Source organism: Sphaerodactylus townsendi, linkage group LG11, assembly GCF_021028975.2.
Source record: "Sphaerodactylus townsendi isolate TG3544 linkage group LG11, MPM_Stown_v2.3, whole genome shotgun sequence".
Lineage (NCBI taxonomy): Eukaryota > Metazoa > Chordata > Lepidosauria > Squamata > Sphaerodactylidae > Sphaerodactylus > Sphaerodactylus townsendi.
The window spans coordinates 49,924,624-49,950,013 of record NC_059435.1 but is presented as its reverse complement, the minus strand read 5'-3'; the positions used below and the strand labels follow the sequence as shown (position 1 = coordinate 49,950,013).

The window sequence follows — 25,390 nt, the reverse complement described above, 5'->3', positions numbered from 1 at the left end:
ACTCATGCAAGCTGGGTGATAGCAAGTTGCCCAGTGGTTGATGATGGGCCTAGCCCTGATGAGTCCTCTTTCGAAAATGAAAATATCCCTGGCAAATACCTTCTTCTTCCCCTCCCTTTTACTTGCAGAAACCAAACCTGCTGTGGTTGCCTTGCAACTGAGAAAATCTGTTTCTTAAAGCTACAGGCACTCACCATTTCCTATCATCTTTCCCCTCTCTATTCCCCCCTCTTCTCTGACAACCCCTTTCTTCCCCTGCACCCAGAGGTGTAGCTAGGGAAAATGAAGCCCAGTGCAAAATCTGAGTTTTGCACGCCCCCCCCCCCCCATGTTCGTTTGTGTTTTTTGTGTTTTTTAGTGTCTTTTCAGTTGTTGGCCTGCAGGGGGCACACTTTTTAGGCTAGCAGCACCAAAAATTAAGGGTATCTTTAGGATACTCTCCTGATGATACCACCCAGGTATGGTGAAGTTTGGTTCAGGGGGTCCAAAGTTATGGACCCTCAAAGGTGTATCCCCATCTCCTATTAGCTCCCATTGGAAACAATGGGGGATGGGGCACCCTCTTTGGGAGTCCATAACTTTGGACCCCCTGAACCAACCCTCAGATAACTTGAGTGGTATCATCCGGAGAGTCTCCCGAAAATCCCTGAAATATTGCGCCCCCTGTAGGCAAAAAACTGAAAAAAACACTAAAAATATTAAAAAACACAAGCCTGAATTTTTGTGCCCTCCCAGGCATGCGCCTGGTGCAAAGTGCACCCCCTGGCCCCCTTGTAGCTTTGCCTATGCCCTCACCCTATCTGACAATCTACCCCCTCATTCTTTTGACCCCCCCAGCCCTTCTCTGTCAATCTCCTCCTCCCCTTCTCTGTCAACCTACTCCTCTCTATCTCTCTCCTCTTCTCTGACAATCTTCGCTTTTTCTTCCCTTCCCCTTCTTATCAATAATCTCCTATCTCTCTTTCTCCCCCTCTCTTACCTTGATCTCCTATTGATGATGGGAGCCTGCAAGACTAATGGAGGGGGAAATCTCATCTCCCCCTACCCATCCCAACTACTCCCCTAGCTGGATGTGACACCAGGCCTTAGCAACTGCCTCAGTGATTGGCTGTGGCAACTGCAGAATCCTGAAGCCATTCTGTGCCAGAAGAAGGTCTTCTATTGCTTCAGGCCCAGCTTCAGGCCTGGCTGTGGTGTCAGTGTCTGGGAGCTGCTCTGTTCCCAGAACAGCTCCTGCATGCCACCTCTGCCAGCTCTGAAGAAGATAGGTAAATGAGCTGTCTGTGCATACACAGAGAATGCTCTCCTCCTCCTCCTCCTCCTCCTCCTCCTCTCCTCCTCCTCCTCCTCCTTCTTTTGGGAATTTATTCCCACAATGTATTTTTTTTTATTTCAGATCTTTCTTCAATGGGGGGGGGGGTTCCCCAGGTTTGCAGGAAAATTTGTTTAGTGTCACTGTGGGGCTGAAAGTATTTGCCATTACTTATATTGACATGAGGAGCTTCTGTGAAACTCAAGGTTTTCATGAAACACAGTTTGAAAACCTCTACTAGGTGAATGGATAATGGGATATAAACAAACAAATTTTGCAATACACTAGAAGGCTTTTTTACTTGGCAACAATTTTCTGTTATGAACTGCATGCTGAGATCTTATCATTTTGTCAGTTTTACAACATCACAGATATGAGAAGGATTATGGAGAGAGTGAGAGACATTGTTACCTGAGATTATTGTTGGAACAACATTTGAAATCCTTCAGATTGTAAGATTGTTCCTGTTAATGATAATACAACAATGAGCTCAATATGAGCACAGTTGAGTCTCATAACCAACCAGATATTTTGCCTGAAACTGTAACTCAGATCTGCTTTGTAAAAATATACATGCATAATTCATAATCAATGTTCATATTAAGCCCTGCAGTGTAATTGGAACAGAACTGTCAGTTTGCTTGTGTTACTCTTTTACCATCTTCCTTATCTAGTTCAGTGGAATCCTGCTTCAAATCTCTGACCTAGACAGTTCAGTTCCTCATTTTGTTAGTCTGCAACTGTAGGAATGGACCATCTTCAGAATTTGGGCCCTTTTTCAAGATTAGTTATATTAATATCCTGCATGTACATTTGTGAAGTTTCTTACAGTAAGATGGCACTACTGTAACATGAAACATGTAGCACTTAAGGATGTGGAATTTTTGTATTTGTGTTCATTAATTGCTAATACTGAGATGGTTGAATGCAGCGTGGAATGTTTAGTGTTTACAGTTTGAGATTCACTACATAGTTATAGTGATTGTAATGCCTGCATATTAAAATACTGTGAAAATACATACATCCAAAGAATACAGGATGATTGTTGCAGTAGCATTAAAACAGAGAAGACTCTCTTGATCAATTTAAATAGCTTTGATGAAAACACTACAGTTTGAAGGTCAGTATTAGAAATGACTGGGACAGTATTTAAGCTGGGTTTGGCTACTGTCAAATGTCATGATAAGTCTATGTGTATCTTATATGTAATTCTGAACCTGGTCCCAGAATGTGGATCAAAACAGCCATACAATGGGGCCAGTGATTGACGCGGGAGATATTTCTGCAGATCTAAGAGAAACTTCAGGTTTTCAGAAAAATCCCCAAATTTTTTTAAACAGGAGGGTTAACTCCCCCCCCCTCCACAAATGGAGAATGAGGTCCAAGATCCCACACAATTTCATGAAAGCATGTGTGACATTGTGCATAGCAACTGAACAGACTTAGCCTGGGGCAAAGCAAGTATACCAGCAACTTTTGGAGTGGATGTGTTAGAAGGAAGAGAGAGAGGTTATGGGGGTGGAAAGAGAAAATAGTAACTGGTGGGGAGGAGAGGGAGAAATGTTGGGACCTGGGAGATGGGAAAGGAGAGAAACAGGATGGAAACATAAAAAGTGAGGACTGAGGGAGGGACAGATAGTAGCAATGGCATTTGGCAATCAAGAGGTGAAACAGGGGCATAACAAATAAAATTTCTCTCATGCCTCTCCCCACACTAGTAAATTTTGTATATTTGAAAGAGAGAAAGCTGCATAATCTGAGATATGGTATGCCCATAGGCAAAAAACCTGACAGTTTGCTATATTTTCTATTTATTAAATGTCTGTAACTGGTTTTGGGGCTGTGAGAAGTTTGTTTCAATTCTTGTAATGCACATATCTATAATACTAAAGCACAGACATAAATTTCACTGAAATCAGTTTGATAAATATTTATGTCATCTGTTTAGAGTTAGAATGTATAACACTCTTTCTGTCATCTGTACTTCCTCAACCATTATAACTAATATTCTTTAGACCTTAACTAACAGAAATATTCCCAGAATAAAGTAAGAAGAAGATGGGTCTTCTTAACTGTCGCCTCAATAAGGGGTCCCATTAACAAAATATAGAAAGTCAACATGTGAAGGGAACATTTTACATATTTTTTTCCTTTTCTTTGAGCAGACTGCCAGTCCTGCCGAGACTAACTTTTTAGAGATGCTAATACAAGTATACTCTTTTTCACTGAAAGATCTGAGCAGAATTGTAACTTCACTGCCATATGCTGGACCATCTTTGTTTTAGAATGCTCTGCTTGGGGCTTAGTGCCTATCTAACAGAACTAGGGAGGCACTAGGAATGAAGCATTCTAAAACGAATCATTCCAGAACAAAGATGGTCTAGAATTTGGTGGGGGCGTGGCCGGGGCGTTCTGGGGCGGGTGCTGCTGCAGCAGAAGCACAGAGAGCGCGTGTGCCCCGGGCACAGCTCCCCCTCAATCTGCCCCTGCTGGGTGAAATAGGGCCTGCGGGTTGAACAGGCCTGTTCTGCCACACAGCACATGGAATCTTCCATTTTAAGAAAGCAAAAAGTCTGCATTTTACATTTGGCCACCTCTGCAGCTATTAATGAAGTTACCAGGTCAAGTGTTATTTGGAACAAAATAGGAAACATTGGTTTCCTAAACTGAAACATCTGCATCTTCTGCAGATAGTCTTATTTTAAAAATGTGTTGTTTTGTAAATTTGTGAAATATAACCGTCTAGAACTGTGCTATAAAACACACAGAATAATAGCAGAGTTCACAAAATAATAGAGCTGCTGAATTTCTGATAACATTAACAAAACAACACTGGCGGATTATTTTAAACAGCCTGACCTATTTTTTTTTTGTACATTTAATACATTTGTATGAGCTGCAGTTTTCAGAATAGCATGTTACAGGATTTTGTTACCCGTTTATTCTCTAGTGCAATTAGCTGATGTTGTTTCAGAAGCAGAAATTTGTATGCAACAAGTAAAATTAAAAGACAGTTCCTCTCGTGCATCTCAATAATATCCCTCTTTCAGTGATATTTCAGTGATATTTTCCCATTTTCATTAATGACAGATGTCTTTATTTGTTTCTTAAATACACAAAAGTTTGCCTCTTTTCTGAACACGTCAGGACCCAGTTGCTAGAGGATGAAAGTTTCTGGGAATGTATGGATTTATAACGAAGGAAATCCAATTCATTGTAAATAAATCATATTGCAGAGGTCCACATACTCTTTTTAATTTGGAAATATACTTTTAGTGGACCAATAAAAATGATGACTCTTAGCTCAATCCTAAACACGTGTTCAGTGGGACTTCTTTTCTGGTAGACAGGCTTATAAGTTACATATTTTAAGTAATGTTTACCTTGGGATTGTTTTTATCAGTGCTCAGAGTGTTCAGAGAAATAAAAATCTGGCTGAGTTGCCAGGACTCACACCTTGTGCACAAGAAATAGAGCAGCTGTTCTCACATATTACAACTTGAGGAATCCCATGTAGATTTTAATGCCTTTTTGATTCTATTCCCTTGCTCACATCTGCCATGCTCTGGACAACTCCTAAGACACAGTCCATGAAGGCTTCTAGTAGGGTGAGATTCTGATCAGCTGTACTTTAAAAGGAAGTTTAAGGAAAATGTCTTTATCATCTGTTCACGTTCTATAAGGTCAGGTCGCTTCTTAGAGTGCAACTCAAAAGACCATAATATAAGATCTAAACAATATCATTCTTGATTGGATGGCATCTTAAACAGCAAGAAACTTTCTTATTGGTTATTGACATCTAGCCAGATGTTGGCTGAGGTTGCCAACTCTATCTTTTGAAATTCCTGGAGATTTGGGAGAAGTTTCTGAGGAAGGCAGGGAGCTGAGTTATGTGGCATCAATCTTTCAGTCTTTAAAATTAACAGGACAAAAATAATTTCAAAAATTTTGCCAAAGAAGGAAGAGAAAGGTATTAGAAAGACATCAGAATGTGGTAGCAATATCAAATCTAGCTAAATATTTGGAAATAAATTTGACTTGGCAAAATGATACACTGTTTAAAGATAATTATAGATCAATGTGGGTGAAGATACAAGAGCATCTGTAGAGATGGTCTAAGTTAAAACAGCATTTTGCACCTGGTGCCGAGCGAACAGCACTGGGACTAAGGCACTGCTTTTAGGCACCTCTGTTTTGTTTGTAAACTTACCTTCTCTTTCCTGCTTCCGCAGCTCTGCAGTGATGAGGGGACATGCCTCCTGCCCTACAACCCCTGAGGCATATCCCCTTGTCCCTGCAGAGCTCCTCAGGGGAAGGAAAGTTTACAAACAAAATGGAGGCACCCCCGTGGGAAGGTGCCTCTGCGAGCTGTGTTGGTTCTGGGGCCGCCTGCATGGAAGTGTGCAAATGGTCCCAGGGCTCCACCGGTATAATTTATACCGGTGGGCTGCCGCTTCACAGACCCGTGCAGAATGGTCCTTTGACTTGATGACACTTTCCACCACAACTCCTGCACAACTCCAGCATAGACAAAACCCAGATCTGCTGTATTATGTACTTACAAAGCCTTGAAATGTTAAAGTTTTCTTTCATTGCTAGGGGAAAACTTTGTCATATGTTATAAGCTCCTGATCATCTTATAGATATTTTTATATTGACATACACTGCTGCTAAACTAATTTATTTTCCTAATTTGCTAGTTCTTTGCAATTCTGCACATTCCTTCTCACTCCATCCATGATCTCTAACATATTACATGACTGCAACTGTAACATATTACATGACTGCAAATCTTCATATGCCTCACTTTGAGTTCTGAGTTCCTAAATAAATGTTTCTTTTTTAGAGGTAGCTAGAGCTGAGTTAAGGACAGAAGAGATGCTTCTGATAGCTATTGTATAGGCTGGCATCTTCTGAGAGATCTCTTTCTCTGAAGATGCCAGCCACAGATGCATGGGTGCTGTGTGTGGTTTCCGGGCTGTATGGCCGTGTTCTAGCAGCATTCTCTCCTGACGTTTCGCCTGCATCTGTGGCTGGCATCTTCAGAGGAGATCTTCTTTCCTCTGAAGATGCCAGCCACAAACACAGGTCTAAATCAGGAAACCACTACTAGAATTAACTCATATTACAAGGGATCTCATCCGGCAGTAAAGAAAGCCTTCGACAATATGTTTCTTTTAATAATTTTAAATGCCCTTCGATTGTTTAGATTCCACCGAAACCATAATGCCCTGCTAGAATCTTGAACTGTATGATGCTTAGTATAATGAAGAAGATGGCCATGGTTCTATTTCTGCCACCCGCTTCATTGTTTATAGATTCTCAGAACGTCTACCGGTACCTTTAGATAGCAGAAGGGATGTGGTAGTACCAGGGTGAGACCCTAGTGTGTAATCTGGTTAATCTTGTCACCATAGAGCAGTTCTGAGAGTGGCCTAAAAACCTAACACAACCCTTAATAAAATGAGTATGAATTAGAGCTTACTGTGGTACATCAGAGTATGCATTAGAGCTTACTGTGGTACATAAAACTAGCTTAAAGGATTTAATTTTTTAAAAAACTGAATGGGGACAGTGACCTAAAACCATAATTCAAATATGGAATCATTTGTTTTTGTTCTTGGCTGATGTCCGTGAACATTGAGTTTCACCCTGTCATTGTCTTTTGAGCTGTAGTAATAGGAAAATTGTGCTGATTAGACAGAATGGTATTGTGTCTGGGACAAAACCAGTGATGTCATTTTGCATTTGTGCTGTGGGAAAACTGTTCCACTCTTTCCCATCCACTTCCTATATATAGAGGAAAGCAGATCATGTTACTAATGAGAAAACAGTGCAGCGCCTAGTTCATTCCACATCATAAGTCTATTTAAATGCTTTGAAACCACTGATGACGTTCCACTTCCAGACTCTTATGTTGACAATTTTATGTGACCATTTAAAATTACAACCTATTTAAGTTACATTATTCAAAGGGCAGCTTATCTGAAATGGGAACTATGGCAATGGTCTAGGAAAAGTTTGAAATAGCAGAAAGCTTGCTGTCCTCTGGCATATAGGTATAACGATCCATTCAGTGTTTTCTCCATACTATGCAGTGTTGTAAAAATTCTCTTTAATATCAAATCTCGTGGTCAACAGTCTATGCGTAGGAACATCTTCACCCAAATGCAAGGTTGGGCTTTATCATAGGGGACGCAAAACAGCATGCATTTGCAAGTTAAAAAAGAATTGAACTCTAATGACCAGTGGGGGACTGAGTCTGTTATTGGAGGCAGAGGATGCTGAGGATATTTCGTTGTCAATTACAATAGATATAAATAAACTGAAATAAATGAAACATTAAAATAAATTTTTTAAAAATTGTTTAAAGAAAGAAGTCTATAGTTCATTTCATCGTATTTGGTGAACATGTAGAAAAGCTTAAAATTTTGAAAAAAAATTCATGCAGAAATTCAGAAAATTAAAAAAATTAAATTTGGAACGGATGCCAAGACTGTTACTAACTAGGCTTATTGCCAAAAAAATATTCCAAAAATCTTAGAAGAACTGTTACAGTATCTGATATAAGCAGATGCAATAAAATGGAAGGCAGAAGAATATCCATGCTCAGAGAACTGGGAAAATAAACTACCATAGTCAAATGATGCAAGAATGGCAAAATGAATGGATTTTGTGAATAAGCAACCAATCAGAAAGTTTTAAGATAAACGGCAAATGTATTATTCATATTATTTTTTTAAAATGGTGAAATGTAAAGGATATTGTTGAAATGATATATATAAATTATAAATAGCATTATTAATAGCTATGGAACATCCATATTAAGAGATTGGAGACCTCTCAGTAATACTTGCTAAAGGGCAAACATTCAGAGAGTGGTTATTGTCTTCTGACTTTCCAAAAAAACTTCTGGGTGGTTGCTGGTAGGAACAGGATGCTGGAATAGATGTACCCTTGGTCTGATTAAGCAGACAAATAATAATCTTTCCTAAAGAGCAACACACAAGAATTGTAGGAAGGGAAGAACAAGTAAAGCTGTCTTATCTATAGGCACTTTACGCTGAAACCTGTGAGGCCCTGGCAGATAACAGGATACCTGCTGTTGCTGTATCCTCACAATGGAAAAACAAGTCTTTCAGCATTCTCTACTTAAGTGTTAAAATTCCCTCACGTGTGCATTTTCCTAGCCAAATCTGCAAACTGTGCTTGGATAGTTTAAAAGAAGCGTTTTCTCAGTGTGGAGGAACTCAGTGGAAATGTCTCTTTGGTTGGCACATATATGGCCTATCTGTCAATGCAGGCTTTATCTCACATTTACCTTGCTTTTGCACCCATTAGATAATAGCTCCTGGCAGCATGTCGGTAGCATTGGCACTGATTGATTCAAAGTTCTGTTGTGTATTTGAGCAGTGAGGCAGAAAACAAAACTAAAACAAGACTAGAAATGTCTCTGCTCCTGAGCTTTTACTATGTCTCTGCAAAAAAATATTTTTTTGCTCAACTGTATTTTATATAAATCACAATGATTGCGTACAGAAGTCTTCATGCTGATATGGCTATAGTTGCTATAGTTCCTCCCTGTCTTGTACCAAGTTTCACACTTCGATTTTGACCACTGTAAACTTTTAAGATGGCTATCCCTTCCACATCACGACTTTCCCCATAGCAATTTTGATATATTGCGTGTTGACATAAGAAATTAAATGGGAATTTTTGGGGAGTTCTGCAGAAGCTGCAGACAACACACAAAGGCCAACAGATGACACAAAAAAGTTTAGAAACTCAGAAATGCATAAAATATGTGTACAGTGTTATACAATATCAATATATTTTATAGATAGATAGATACAGGTGACCTTTAATGGCATAAATTACAAAGATTAAAATAAAATTAAAAATTAAAAGATAAAGAATAAAGCAAAACTAAGATCATTTGTTTATGGCCATGCATAAAAACCTGGCCGTTTGCTATAGAGCATTTCTGGATTTGTTGTTCAACAGATAAACAGTCTTCTGCTGATCTGTCCAGCACTCTAAGCCCATTAATAAGATTGAGAGAAACTTTGTTCTGGCCCTGTTATGAAGGGGGCAGTAATACAGAACACAATGCACAGATTCTGCATTTTTCAACATGCAAAATATATTTTATCAATTAATACCATAAATATACACAATTTCTTTGTTAAAGTTAAAAGAAAAGAGAAAGAAAAAAATCAGACTTATTCTCTGGCACCAAGGGAGAGCCAACATTTTTTTCCATGGATTTCTAGATCGTGGGGGGTGCTGCATCCCTAACTCCAGTGATGTGGAAGAGATAACTGTATTTGTTATTACTAACATATCCAAAAGCCACTTTCCCCTGCATAATAAGTCCAGGTTAGGAACCCTGCTGCCACTTAGTGTGTGGTGATTTCTAAAAAGCCTCCTTGAGGGGTTGTCTGACAGTGGGGGGGAAAGGTAGGAATGGAGATGACTGTTCACTCTTCTTGCAAGGAGGAGAGAGAGAAGAGAGATAGATAGATTGAAATGGAGCCTTTAGAGAAGAGTCTAAGGGAGAGAGACTGTGTGTTATCATTTCTCCGGTAGAAATAGAGTTGTTTCAGAGCAAAGGAAACCTGTGGAGAAGTTGAGAAGCTAACTGTTGGAAGATTGACTAGTAAGGTTCTGGTTTTTGGAATATGGCAGTGTTTTGTGAATAAAGAAGACAAAAGAAGATCCTGCATGGGGCAGCAGACTCTAGCTCTAGCTGTCTACAGGACAGCAGGGGGAAGTACTTTCCTTCTAAACCGGCTTCTCCTTGTCTATCTGCAGAATGGCTCTTAGGCATTTTTAATAGAACAGTCTAGACCTCTCTCTTAGCTAATAAGGCTTACTATTCTCTTTCCTATCTGGATCATTGGTCATAAATTAAACTGTCTTTACCTTTAAATTGTTCAGAAACCTGACTGCTGCACAGGCCCTTACAGATACAGATGAAATGAAGAAAGAATAAAGACAGACAGCAAGTATCCAAAATACAACGTTCTTAGGAGAACAGAGGCCCCTTCTGCACATGCAGGATAATGCACTTTCAATCCACTTTCAATGCACTTTGCAGCTGGATTTTACTGTGTGGAATAGCAAAATCCACTTGCAAACAATTGTGAAAGTGGATTCAAAGTGCATTATTCTGCATGTGCAGAAGGGGCCAGATCTTTCCAAGGGTGAGGGTGAATGAGTTATTGGCCAGAAGGAAAGGAGAAACTCAGGTTTCTTCAGGAGGATATAGTTACCTCAGTAACTCTACAGGAGGTATGCTGTGGCATGATGCTGTAGCTGAAGGATTGTGGAAGAGATTCAACCATCAGGAGAAAACCTGGATTTTGGGCTAAAAGTGATCAGCAAAGATAATTAACGCTGTTGGGCAAGATTTCTGAAGATTTCTGGCAACTTTGGAAAGATCTCCAGGGGATTCCTGGAGACTCCTGGAGATTCCAGGAGAACTGGACAAAGCATCTCGTGTTATCTCTTTGTTATATTTATTGCTGTAAGTGAGGTATTAATTGTATGAAAGCTTGTGGGTATGACTGTGGTGTGTGAATGTATGATATTTTCATATTTCCATATTTTGATGTAATATTTTTCACATTTTCACATCATTAGATGTTAGCACTTTGGTATATTGAGGCTTGCTAAGCAGGAAGTTGGGATACGCCAGTAGATAGGAAGCCCCTTACCCAAAGTGCTGCAATTTTACCACCTCATTCCACCACATGTGTAGACCACACCTTTTTTTGTTCTCTCTTGCTGACTATGGAATTACTCAGTATATTTGCATATTCCCAACAATGTTTCAGTCAAAGTTTCCAATTTTGATGCTTTTAAATAGAAGGGGTCTGTCTGTCTGTCTGTCTGTCTGTCTCTCTCTCTCTCTCTCTCTATCTATCTATCTATCTATCTTTCTCTCTCTCTCTCTCTCTCTCTCTCTCTCTATCTATCTATCTTATCCAATCTAATCCAATCTAATCCAATCTATCTATGACATTGTAACCTGGTCCTTTTGACTGACAAGGAGTTAAGTTAAAAGGGTTATTTACACTAATATGTTTACTTATTCAGTTTATTAATGATGATCACCCTTTCCAGTAAGCTTCTGAATCACAACAAACTTATAAAAACAGCTAAAACAATAATTTAAAATAATCAGTGGCAGCAAAAACAAACACAGAATTGTAAAGGACCCTCCTGAAAATCTGAAGTATAACTCAGCAGCAAAGAATACATAAATCTAAGATAAAGTCAAAATCCACCTAAAATCTGCAAAGTGGGGCCAACAAAATAAAACTTGAAATATAATGTGTAAATCTATAAAAGAGGTGGTAAAATAACCAGAGATGAGGAAAATATCTCTAGTAAAAACCCAGGCAAGTAAAATTGCCTTGAACTTGTGTCTGCAGTGGTCCAATTAACTTTCATGTGTATTTCATTCAAGTGGGGCTGGGAGAGCATTAGTGATAGAGAGATGATAACCAGGCTCAGAATCTAGGGGCTCAGGTCTGCAATCAGTGCAAAATCACATTTTATTTGGCAGGAACTTAGCAAAACACTGAGATCTCTGTCGTTCAATGATCATCACAATACCATTTTAAAAATCAGGAACTGAGCAGTTTGATTTCCAGATGTAACTGGATAAATTAGTTTTGTACAGTGCCAGAGTCTTTTTGCTGGACATCTACTAATCAGTATCATTTGAAAGGAAGGGGAATTATCTTTTTATTAGTTTCAGTCATTTTAATGTACTCTTTTTTTATTTCTAACAGAAAACCATTATCATGTCGGACAAGAGTGATTTAAAAGCAGAGCTTGAGCGTAAAAAGCAACGGTTGGCTCAAATACGAGAGGAGAAGAAACGGAAGGAAGAAGAAAGGAAAAAGAAAGAAGTAAGTGTGAGTTCCTTCCCCATGAGGCCTCAGGTAGTATAGACAGTTCTTCTCCCATTTTGCCCTTAGAACAACCCTGTGAATCTAGTTAGGATGAGAGACAAAGAGGCTAGCCCACAATAACTCAGGCCGTTTCCAAGCCCGCGACGTGGCAGATTGTGGCGATGCCTGAGGGATCTGGGGCAAAATGCCGTCCCCGAGGCCGCCATTCGCGACAGAGCTTAGCTGCATTGCAAGCCGTGCAGCTCTCGCGCTGCCCGACGCTGGCTGAAGACGGTGTTTCTCTGAGAGATGCACCTCGGGAAGCGCACTTCTTCCTGGGAACGCCGTTTCTTGAAGCCGCTGCCGCGGCGTTTAACGGGCAGCGACTTCCCCAGGGCTTCCACCCCACTCCCTCCCTGCACATAGACGGTCCCCGGTGCCTCCAGTACAAGGGGCTGAGGCCTGGGGACATGTCTCTGCCCCGCACGCTGGAGCAGGCGCGCAGTAGTAGGTTAGGGCATGTCCTCAGGCCTTGGCGACGTGCCAGAGGCCCGGGGACATGCCGGGTCGGCTGGGCGACGGCGCTCTGTGGCGCCGTCGTCCCGGCTCTTTCTGGGACCGTCCATGTGGACGGTCCCAGCGTTGTCGGGTCGGCGCAAAATGTGCCGACCCAGCCGCTTCCGCCTCTGTGCGGAAACGGCCTTCGAGAGTTTCACTGGCTGAGTACAGATTTGAACCTGGTTCTCCACAGTCTTAGCCTGGCACTCTAACCATCATACCATGCTGGTAAAGACTTAAGAAGAGCTCTTCGATCAAAGAGTTATCTAGTACAGCTTGCTATATGTAACGAGATGCCCTTAAAAGTCCTGCAAGCTGGGCGTGGAAGTCAAAGCCTTCTTCTCTTGTTATCCCCTAGCAAACAGTATTCAAACACACATTTTCTCTGTATGGAAGTTCTGTTACCCTACATGGCAAACAACCAGTGATGCACCTATTCTCCATTCACCTTTCTAATTCACTTTTAAAGCTAAGTTAGTTGCTAACATTACATTCTGTGATTGTGAGGTCCAAATGGTCATTGAGCATTCTGTGAAGAAGGATTTTCTTTTGTCTGTTCTGACTCTACTGCCTGTTGTTTTTGTTAGTGTCCTGGTAGCATTTTGAGAGACAAAGACATTGTTCTCTGTCTACTTTTTCCACATCCTGTCTAATTTTATGAACTTCAACCATGCTATCGTTACTTTTTTTCTAAACTAAAAAGTACAAAACATTTTACCTTTTTGCTTTTGTAGAAAGGGCATCTATTCCCCTAATGAAGTTAGTTGTCTTTTTTTCCTGATCCTTTTCTAGATCCATAGCATCTTTTTTAGAGATGGGATAGCCAATGTACAAAGTAACCCAAGGTCTATACAAGGGTAGAAGAATGTACCCTTCCCACTATGATGCTATTAGTACAGGAGTTCCCAACCTTTTTGAGCCACAGACAACTTTGGACTTTCACAATTGTTTGCAAGTGGATTTTGCTATTCCGCCCAGTAAAATCCAGCTGCAAAGTGCATTGAAAGTGGATTGAAAGTGCATTATTCTGCATCTGTGGAAGTGGCCTAACACTATCACCGCAGACTGTGAGACTGTGGCCTTTTCCACACAAGTCCCCTAAAATGTTTCTAAAACATTTTCAATCCCCCCTTTTACAACAAATGTACATCTGCACTTTTTGAGTTCTGTATGGAACTGATCCTTCGGTGCTTCTCAGCCTCGTGCTGCGCTCTATACAGCTCATATACTGGATGCTTAGAAATTGGTCCCCAAAATAAAAGAACAAACAGAAATGCTGCAAATAAGCAGGTGAGGTGGCGCTGAGGAGGAAGTTCAGGGAAGCAGAGAAGCGTGGGAAATGTTGTAAATAGATCACCCAACAACTGAAGGCGTTTGCAAAACCTTGCAGCCAGAGAATTGTTTTAAAAGGGGATTCATTTAAAACACTTTGAGGCTGGAAATACAACATTTGGGGATAAAAACAATGGAAAATTCCATGGAGGAAACAGTTTATTTCTTGCCCCAAAATGTTTTAAAAGGTTTGTGCAGAAAGGGCCTTAGAATGCACAGTACAACTGTGAGACTATGCAACTTTAAATATGTACCCATAGGAAAAAATAGCATGCCATTAAAAAAAGAAGAAAAGATTTTCAGTTTCACTTCTGTAATAGGACCGGTATGAGTGAAAAATAAATAGGATTTGTTAAAAGAATGTTGCTGGTTGCAATCCTATGCATGTTTATCTGAGATAAACCTTTGTTGCTCTTTCTCGGACTTCCTTTGCACAGAGCGTGAGCTGCCCAACTGTTTTAAAATACATGGATAAAAATAGCTTATATCTGGGTCTTTTAAGCCCAGATTAAAAACAGAAATGAGCTTGATATACATTGTTATTAATCTAAAGACCATGAAATGCATATATGGCTATATGTTGATTTGAAGTGGCACTGGTTATAGGTAGTAACAAAGCTATGTGTGTATTTTTTTTAGTTCTGTTACAACCTGAGCTTTCTATCCCCCCTCCCTCCCTGCAGCCTCCCCCTTTATGACTGGCTAGCTTGGTTGCTAAGGTAGCAGATTTGCACCTATTGTTCTTTGGCAAAGTAAACGATAATTGCTGTTGCATTTTAGCCTACTGGCTTTGGAACATCTTCTTTTAAGGTTTGACTGACACATTAGTTTATTTGTCCTTGACAATATGCATGAGGTTTTTCATTAAGGGATTTGTACTTCTTTTTATTCAGTCACTTAAGGAAATAGAGATGAGAATTGACAGGGAACGGATATTCATTTTCATGCAAAGTCAAGGAAGCATTAAGTGATTATGTTTCTTTTCTTTCAGATGTCAACATTTGCTGCAGTTTAAAGCACCTGTTATCCCTTTTCTAATAACTGGTTTGCTTTTAACTGACACTTTAATATCATACGTGTATTTCATACAGTTATTGGGAAATATGATTTGATACAAGGAATCAACATTGCAAATTATGTTGTGTTTTTCCTCCACTTTTTTTTCATTTTGCACTTTAATTTTTCTATTTTATTTCATTTATACCTTGTTTTTTTCCTGCAAAGGAGATTGAAAGCAGCTTACATCATTCTCCTCTTTTTCATTTTGTCCCCATAACAACCTTGTGGAAGATTGTGCCGAGTGTGTGTGACTGGCCCAAGGTCACCCAAACTTCCATGGCAGAATGTGAATATGATGGGCATATCTTCCAGCTCCTATTCTGGTACTTTAACTCCATCACCTATGGTCTAAAAAGAGGGAGAGAAACTCACACTGAATTGTTGGAAGACAAAAGGGTCTGTTTTTATTTTACATGGCAGACATGTTTGCTGCTTACATATTACATGTTTCCCATAGAGCCCAACAAAGTGAGAAGATGTGTATCTTTAACACACAGTATCAGGCATTAGGCACAGCAGATATACCTACTGGAGGGGGACGGAACAGGGACGGTATGCAGTTGGAAGTACATCTTGAGTGCTTGTGATTCTTGATTTTATTCTGTTCCTGTCTTGGCTTCATACTTGTCGAAAAAAGAGAACTGGTTTGTTTGGCAAAAACAGAAACAGAAATTTATAAGCTGAACAGGGTAAGTGGGCTCAAAAATTAACCAATCTACTAATGAAAATTATGTATCAATAGCAGTTACCTTAAGTGGGTATGAGCATCTCATAAATAAATATATGCTCTTGTTGAGGCTGAAATACGTAAGCAGTAATTTGTGCTTTTAAACCACTTCTGCTAAATCTGTCAGAAACAGTCATTCTGGGGGCATGGGGTGTTCATTCTTTGCTCCAACATGTATAAATATACTCTGTGGGATGAAAGGAAGAGAACACCTAGACCAGAATTTTATTTACAGTGATTTATAAGTTTTGGAGAACTTAGAAGTAGGTACTACCGGAAAAATTATCTCCAAGTTATCCCCAACATCTGACAATCTGATACAAAGTGCCTCTAAACAAGAAGCGCAAGAGGCCACAAGCTTTGAAGAGCTATGATGGTGAACCAGATTTGTTTCCCCACTTCTATACATGAAGCCTGCTGTGTGACCTTGGAATAGTCATAGTTTTCTCAGACTCTCTCAGCACTACCAACCTCACAAAATGTCTGTTGCGGGGAGAGGACAGGAAGGAGTTTGTAAACCACTTTGAGACTCTTTATGATTGAGAGAAGTGGGATATAAATCCAAACTCTTCTCTTCTTCTGCTGTCCTAATAGTAATTGACAAATTGATAGTCTTTAAAGAGTTGCCTCTTTCTGTGTGTGTGTGTGGGGTGTGTGTGTGTGTGTGTGTGGGGGGGGTGTCAGATGCCTGGGACTCCAGTCTCCCTTATTTTGATAGTTATCATCTCTCAGGCAATTGAGCATGAGCTGTCCCATTCTTTGTCTCTCCGTCCCTTTTTTAACCCTTTGAACTACTCATTTAGCTCCTTGAAGTCAATGAGGGTCCTTGGTTCTTGGTTCTTTTGTTAATTTACAACACACACACCCCTTTTTCATATCTCTCAAACTACCTTGTCTGGGGTTGGGAAGGTTTTGATGACAATTTGGAATTTCTGTCTACCCAAATCTTCAGGAATCAATAAACTTTTAGGGGCTTGAGCAGGTCAGTTTCTTAGTCCTCCACCATTTCCCCTTTGACTCTCAACTGTTAATGTTTTGTGTCTCCTGGAACATACACAATCCCCAGGAGATTAACATACACAATCCCCAGGAGTCACAAACATCTGCAGAGCTGTGGAATCTTGTGAGTATGTAACCCTATCTTTCTCTTTGGGTTGCCTCATTTTGTTACATTCACAATCAGCAGAGGAGTTGACCACTTTATTGTTAGATATTGACATCCTCAGTGGTCATCTCAGAATATACATGAACTGGCTATCAAAAGATAATGGTGTGTGATGGAAAACTAATTCTGTAACTTAGCCTTGGTACTTTTTCTCAAGCAGTTCTTGGTTGTTATTTCAGACAGATTTTCAGCAAAAGAAAGAACCAACTCAGGAAGATTCAGATCTGGACCGCAAGAGAAGAGAGACAGAAGCTTTACTGCAGAGTATTGGTATTTCACCTGAACCACCTCTAGGTACTACTCAGATAAACTCACTCAAGACATTAAGTTCCACTCATTCTTCTGACTATAGCATGCATAGCTATCCTTGTTTTGGTGATGTACTTTACATTTCACCCATATAATTAGTTCCTATTTATCTTTGCTAATTTCAGCTGTGTCAGTCATTTTTATATCTTTCATTTTAAAATTGCTTTTCCATGGCCAAATCAGTATTATCTTTCACTGCTTTTATTCCATCCATTTTGGAATAGATTTGATTTCACTTCATTAATTCTAACATTTTCATATTCGTAATAGTTTCATTTTGAAAAGAGGTTCCTTTATTAAACTTTAAATTAAGTTGTTACTAAAATGACAAGAAACAAACATTTAGTCATCTGTTTGTAGATATGCTTTACTCGCCTTCTATTTTTCACTGAATCTGGACAGAGGAGGTTAGTGGTCATTATATCACAGAGTGCTAATAGTCCTCCCTATGATTGGCTCTGTGTTCTAAGAAAAAGTAAGTTATACAGACAAGGAATCCATTGTAGCGGAAGAGAAGTTGCTAAGACATTTAGATTGGAATGAAAAACTAGAACTATGAATTTACATAATATTAATTATCACAAATAGCCACTTGTGATTAAAATAGCAGGCCATGTAGCAAAATACCAGCATTGTGAAGATTAGCCACCTAATGTGCCCAATAAATTATCCCTGTTCAAATAATTATGCAAGGTATACCTTTCCGTTCTTGTTTAATCTTTGATCCAATTTTATCCTACAAAAATAAGTATTTCAATAAATGTTCAATATGTTTGCATTTTTAAAGAAAAGCTTTGAGGAGGTACATCTTTTAAGTATGTATTTACAATTTGTACAGCTTGAAATGGTTGAATGAAAAACAGAACAAAATAATTCTTGACTTCCATGTTTTTGTCATATTAAGTAGTAATACTACATCAGTTCATTTTCAGATCAATCTAAGCATTCATTTCAACCTTGATTTCCAAAAAAATTAAAATTCACATGATTTTCCTTTCTTTTCCTTTTTCTTTCTTCCTTTTGCTTTCACCATTTCAAACTCTCCCAATAACTCAATCACTTTATAATTTGGATCCTTGTTTATGATTTGTCTGACACTGCTCTTCATCAGTGCAGTCGTTGCATGTTTTAACATGGGATACCTGTTATTTTCATTATTTAGTCCCAACCCCTATGTCTCCCTCTCCGAAATCAGTGAGCACCCCCAGCGAAGCTGGAAGTCAGGACTCTGGGGACTTGGGACCAGTAGGAAGGTAAGATGAACAACTTATTCAATATGCCGTTCGTGTGAATCCCTCTCCCACTGTTTCCCATCCCATCCCGTTGTTAAATTGGTTAAACTGGTTAGTGTGTGTAAAGCTGACAGAATCTTGCCTAAAGCAACCTGGCAACCTGGCACCAAGCTCTGAGAGACATGGAAATGTGAGGGGGAGGGAGGGGAACCAGCAAACACCAGCTACTGTTATTCCTAGTTAATCCCAAACGTTGTCAGGACTTTTTGGGACCCATTTTTCGGTATCCTGAAAAATCCCAGATATCTTTGCTGGACCCAATTATATCTGCAAATATTCCAGATATTCATACAATTTGTAGCATGTGTTTCTGAAGAAGAGAGAGACAAGAAGGCAAACGTAGTAGAGTAGGAGAGTGTAGTAGGAATGAACAACACTGAAATAAGCTGACTGGCAACTTTCGCTGAATTTCCAATCTTGATTAAAATTATTATTCTGAATGCAATTTATTAGTGTTTCAGCTGCCATGTTGTTGGGTGCTTTAGCTTTCTATTTCTATGAATTTCCCCTGAATTTTCAGAAGTGCTTCATGACTGCATTTGCTTGTCTGACAGGAACTTGTGTTATTTTTTTCCTTATAATTTGATTCTACACATGTTTATATCTGATCCATTGAGCTTATGCATCCAGTATATGTCTAAGTATAAAAGGGACTAAGTAAATGCATGTTGAATTGAAGTTTAAGGCCTCAGTTACATTTGCATGCACCTGCACACACAAACATAGATGTACACATATGTACACATTTTTGAGTATACATGTTACTGAACATCTTGACTTAGTTCTGAATAAATATTCCTAGGACTGTGTTGTAAGTTTGTATACTTTTGACCTAGAAAGGGGAGATGGATGGTTTTGGATGGTTTCCAGCTACCAAGTAAGTATCAATGTCTTTTTTTCCATTTGATCCTTATTGAACATTTTCACATTTTTATTCCTCAAGGATGGATAGAGTTCAGTCTTTGAGATCATTGCTTAATTTTATTATTATCAAGTTCCTCATGCTGCTGCTTGAAAGAGTGGCTGAGATTTACCTTGGCTGCCGTTGCTGCCCAGGGGTGGGGCAGGAAGAGGGGCAGGCTCAGCGCCGGCATCCAGCCCAATGTAGGGCGAGTGATGTGCCTGAAGGAGGCAGGACTGCAGCCTTATATGGGCAGGGCAGGCCATCCCACACCTCTTAAAACCAACAACAAAAACAAACAAAACCCCCAAGCCATTAAAACATGCTATCAAATATAAGTAATATCAAAACTATCCTTAAAGCAGACTATTCAAAAGCTGATAAAATCAAACCCAGTGTTAAAAAGTGTGTTAGCCTGGAGCCTAAAAGAAAGTAAAGTGGATGCCAGGTAATCCTGAGGGGAAAGACTTTCCAAAGGCAAGATTCCACCTCAGAAAATGCCCTGTATCTAATTGCCCCCTTCTGCTCACTTCTGAAGGTGAAGGCATAGAAAACAGGGCTTGAGAGGCAGATTTTGATTGGTAGACTGGATAATATAGGAAGAGATGGTCCTTCAGGTATCCAGCTTGCTGATGACAGTAATTTCTTGCAAAATCCACTCTTGCATGTCAGTATCATTATCATTTTACTTGTATGTATTGCTTTTTACCTCTCTATCGCTGATGTGCTGTTATTCCTGCAGGGATTTTCTTTGGTTTTTATATGGGGAAAGCCTTCATGATTCATACCTGCCTGAAGTTCAGAATTCTGCCATCCCAATCTATTACCTTTCCCCCCCCCACTATGTGTAGTTTGCTTTCTTAATTTTGGAACATCTGACAGATTCTAATTTTGGCAAGCTTATCAAGAGAAGTGTACATTAGACATTGTAACGCTGAAACTGTCACAAAACTAAAAAAAATCTCACTCACTGAACTGATATAACTGCTTTGTGTTTTCTTTTGCAAACTGGGATGCAGTTGCAGAAGGAGCAGCAGTGGCCTAGTGGTTAAGAACAGGTGTACTCTAATCTGGAGGAACTGGGTTTGATTCCCCGCTCTGCCACTTGAGCTGTGGAGGCTTATCTGGGGATTTCAGATTAGCCTGCGCACTCCCACACATGCCAGCTGGGTGACCTTGGGCTAGACACAGCTCTATGGAGCTCTCTCAGCGCCACCTACCTCACATAGTGTTTGTTGTGAGGGGGGAAGGGAAAGGAGTTTGTAAGCCCCTTGTAAGTCTCCTACAGGAGAGAAATGGGGGATATAAATCCAAACTCCTCCTCCTCTTCCTCCTCCTCCTCCTTCTCTTCTTCTTCTTCTTCTTCTTCTTCTTCTTCTTCTTCTTCTTCTTCTACTACTACTACTACTACTACTACTACTACTACTACTACTACTACTACTACTACTACTACTACTACTACTACTTCTTCCAAAACCTATCAGTTCATCATCTCAGGAAAGCATTCCAATAGTTGAACCTCCTTTGGTGACAAGGGACAATAGACCAATTTGAGCAATCCTGCTGTTAGATTGACACTTATTAATGTCAAGCTTGCTATTTCAAGTGGCTCTCAATGGCTAATTAGATTGTCACTGAATAATGTATATTCAGTATGAGTATATTTCAAGACTATAAATAGAAAGGACGTCCAAATATTTAGCACTTCAGTTATGCCACAGGCTATTTGTTTATTACAAATATACGAAGACCTTAATTATTAACGTTACTGTATACATCAGAAGTCTGAACACAAATTAATTTTGCATTGACCTGGTCTTCTGACCCTTGTTTCTTAACAAGGTTATGGTTCATCCTGCTGTCATGCCAGAGCTAAAATTAACTACTCTAGAACATTATGAATTATGGATCTGGTCCAGACATTAGGCAGAAACAGGGAAATTTTAAAATTTTAAAAATGAACTCATGAAGTATTGTCTACTTTGGCTGGTGGCAGTGATTCTCAAGCAGACAAGGAATTTTTTATATCATTTTAGATGGAAATATTAAGCTTGAGCCTGGGGCATTCTGCATATGGAGACAGTGGCCGTTTCCGTACGGCCAAATAACAGTGCCCTAGGGATGAAAAAACGCCGTCCCTAGGGCACTATTTGCACAGGCTGTCCTGGCCACCCCAGAGGTTTTTGCAAAGCGGCGGGAAGCAAGTCGAGGCTGCTTGCACGATAGTGTGTGAATGGCCTCCGAGCCTACACCGGCACAGTTCATGCCGGTGGAGCTGCATTTCCGCCGCCCTGCGGAAACAGCCAGTGACTAAGGAAGTGGTTCTACTTTTCAGTTCTTCCCCAGCTGTAACATGGCAAGTGGAACAAATGGGTAGTTCAAGATATGACAGGGAGTGTGAGATTCACTAGCATCATTTCCCATATTGTCATGTAAGGTTTGTAGACAGACTGCTGTAACTTTGTTCAGATACTAATGTAATTCTTTGAAATATGCCTGTGGAAGTTCATATAAGCAGTTTACAAAGAAAAATAGACAAATTAATTAAAGGAGCACATAACAATCATTTTGAGGTCCACATAAAAGCAACAGTAAAAATATCCAATTAATTCCCAAGTGGTTTGCAGATTTTAAAAAAGGCTTGTAAAACAAATACCAGAGACCCGATGATTCAGTTCACCATCAATGAGCTTGAAGGTATAGAAGCAGATGTTATCAAGAGCCTTGATGCCTGTGTGTGGAAGCCTCAAAGGCTGAACTGAAAACTAAAATCTATAACAAAACAATTATATTTATCATGCCAAAACATTTGTTAAAACACAAGGCCTGAAATACAGGCTACATCTTAAAACATCAGTATGAACTGTTACACAAATCTCTAACACAGTTAATGGTACAATCATAGAAGTGAGCAGCAAGGAACTGTTCGTGTTTTGGTCTATTCAGTCTTCTTCAGTGGTCATACGTACACACAAGATTATTCAAGATAATAAATGTGGAAGTACACCTTACAGATATTTTTATCTGAAAATGAAGAACCCTAAGAAGAGGGTAGAAAAAAGAGAAAACCTAATTCATATAACCATATAACTGGAGTTTTTTTGGACAAATAATTAAATATGATATCCTATAAACTTTATGTTCTGTGTGGCCTGATGTTGCCTATTAACACAAACCGTGGGCCTTTCAACACTGAAACTGGCTCGCACTGAATCTAGATAATGAAAATATATACGTGAGCTGAGTTATAGTTTAAAGTTAAGATACCAAAGACCCTCTCCACAATAAAAATATTTCAATTGTGTTTTTGAGGTATAGTCTTGTACTTATAACAAACATTTTGGTGTGCACCATATAATAACTATAATTATTACATATTTTGAAATTTTTAGCTCAACCCCTTTTGGTATTTGATTGTAACTCCAGGTGCTTTCAAAATTAAAATTCTGATGATGCCGACAAAGGAGGAAGGGAAGAAGTGCAAATCACACTTTCCACTTTTGCCGTTTTCGTGTTAACAGACTTGTGTGAGGCATGCCGTTATGTTGAGAGAAAATGCTAAAAAGGGCAATAATATACAAAGGAATTTAGTGGATCGGAAGGGAAGGCAATATGGTATAGATTGATCTTTTCAGATCTAAGAAGCTAAGCCGGGAAGTTTGGAAGAGAGACCACCAAGGAAGGTTATGCAAGGGCAAATGACCTTTGTTTCTTGCTGGGGTCGTCATAAATTAGCTGTGACTTAATGGCATTTTTCACATGCACATTCAGCTGACTGACTGAATGACTTGTGAAAAATCTGGATTTCCATTTGACATTGCCCAGGCAATTGAGACTGGGTTTGTTCAGGAAGTGATGCCAAAGTTCTTCCTTGTGTCTAGAACTGATAACATCATAACAATGAAAAGCATGTATCTGAAACTGTGCAGAGTCCTGTTTACACACCCCTGCCTAATAACAATCTTCTTCCACATGCCCAAGATTAAAGTTTGCTGGTCCAAAGAAGTGACTTTCCAGACAAGCCATTCTCAATTTTGGTATTAGGAGAAGAAGAAGAGTTTGGATTTATACCCTGCCTATCTCTCCTGTAAGGAGACTCAAGGCAGCTTACAAATTCCTTTCCCTTTCTCTCCCCACAACAGACATCTTGTGACATAGGTGGGGCCAAGAGAGTTCTGAGACAACTGCGACTAGGCAGGGTCATCCAGCAGGCTTCGTACGCAGGAGTGGGAAAACAAATCTAGTTCACCAGATGAGAATCTACTGCTCATGTGGAGGAGTGGGGAATCAAACCCAGCTCTCTAGATTAGAGTCCACTGCTCTGAACCACTAAATCATGCTCTTAAGCTCTACCCAGAGACTGCTCATCTTTAGGATTAGTAAAAATACCAGTAGCCCATCCTTCCAGTATCTTTGTTGAAAGAAGCATTAATTATTCCCAAAGTACACACAAAGAACTGAAGCCAGGAAATCACAGACCATCAAGTGTGTCACTGGCTATCGTTGACTGCAGGCGTTATTAGCTGTTGTCCACTCTGATCCCTGCAGGTGGACTCTTTCCTGAACTGTTAACACCTTCTTTGCAGCTAATCCCCCCCCCCACCAGATGTCAACACTGTCCCGCACGTGTCCTAACCAAGGGCAAACCCTTGTGAAGGCTCCAAACGGAGACCTTTTCATCCAGTAGCCACTGTTGTTTTCATCTGCTGAGAATTCAGTTCCCCCGCTCTTTCTTTAATCACGCCGTAATGGAATTCTCCCTAATGGAATATTGCTTGTCACTTGGGAAGCTTGTCAGGTTTTGAAAGAGGGTGGTGCATAGGGGTAATGATTGCCTTGAGTGAGCTACATGTATTTTTTTCCCCTCCTAAGTATCCCGGGTGTGCAGGTGTAAGTGGCCCCAAGACACTCATAACATTAGAAGCTGGCGTAGACTCAGCAAATCACACTCTTCATTAATGACCTTGGCAGCATTACAGAGGTGATTTTCACTTTGTTCAGTTTTATATGCAACTTCTGTAACACATTAGGCACAGCAAGTGTTTCCCCCCCCCCCCCCCCCCCCCAAGCACTGAGCATTCAGATCTTTATTTTTTTCCTATTTCAGTATTCAGATTGTGTGCCAGTGTGTTGATAGGCAGAAAGAAGTGTGTAGGGAGACGATTATACTTTCTAATAATTCTTTATTTTTCTTCTGTGTATGATGCAAAATCGTCTCAGAAATCCTGAACAAAAATTTTGTTGCATGGTTTTTCTTTCATTTGGAAGGCATCCCTTTCAAAACAGAATCTGCACGCATTTTTGCCCTGATCAGCACAGCTTTTCCACGCTTTCTCTTTAAGAATTGCTGCCCTTCAGTTGTTTTTGAAAATGCCTGGCTGCGGTTCCTTTCCAAGCTTTTTTTTCTGTTTTAATGGACTTGATATCGATTATTTCATCTTGATGTGTCAGCGTGTGGCATATGCCCTTTCCCCCACCCTCCCCTTCGTAAATGTGAGTTGCAGGGGGTGAATCTATCCATGAGATAAATGATAGGACTGCAATGCATTGTTGAAGGCTGGGATCAACTGGATGTTCAGTTCCATGAGACAAGAAGCCAGAGGAATTTCCAAGAGCAAAGTCAGGTCCAGGAAACCAGAAGAGTTGCAAAAAGCCAGCAGTTCTATCCAAGATTAGGTTTCTATGAGTGGGGTGTCAGCAGGTTCAGTGTTTGTTGAATTTGTTGCAGCCATGTCCAGGGACAGCTCTCAGGAGTCTTTATAACCACACTCTGGGACATCACATATGCAGGCTACTTCTCAGGAGCTGTCCTGCAAACTCTGGTCTTCACA

The 25,390-nt window shown here is 39.9% G+C and overlaps 1 protein-coding gene across 7 annotated transcripts in view; it reads left to right on the top strand.

Moving 5' to 3' along the window:
• DYNC1I1 (dynein cytoplasmic 1 intermediate chain 1) overlaps positions 1–25,390 on the top strand; it is a 202,978-nt gene that overhangs the window by 5,724 nt on the left and 171,864 nt on the right. For 3 of the 7 annotated variants that reach the window (XM_048510901.1, XM_048510898.1, XM_048510899.1), the window contains exons 2-4: positions 12,115–12,234; positions 17,237–17,351; positions 18,478–18,619. In XM_048510901.1, the coding sequence (XP_048366858.1) occupies positions 12,127–12,234; positions 17,237–17,351; positions 18,478–18,619 (365 nt within the window). In that variant the 5' untranslated portion in view covers positions 12,115–12,126. The remainder of the gene's footprint in view (positions 1–12,114; positions 12,235–17,236; positions 17,352–18,477; positions 18,620–25,390) is intronic. The other 4 variants (XM_048510902.1, XM_048510904.1, XM_048510903.1 and 1 more) reach the window with 2 other exon arrangements.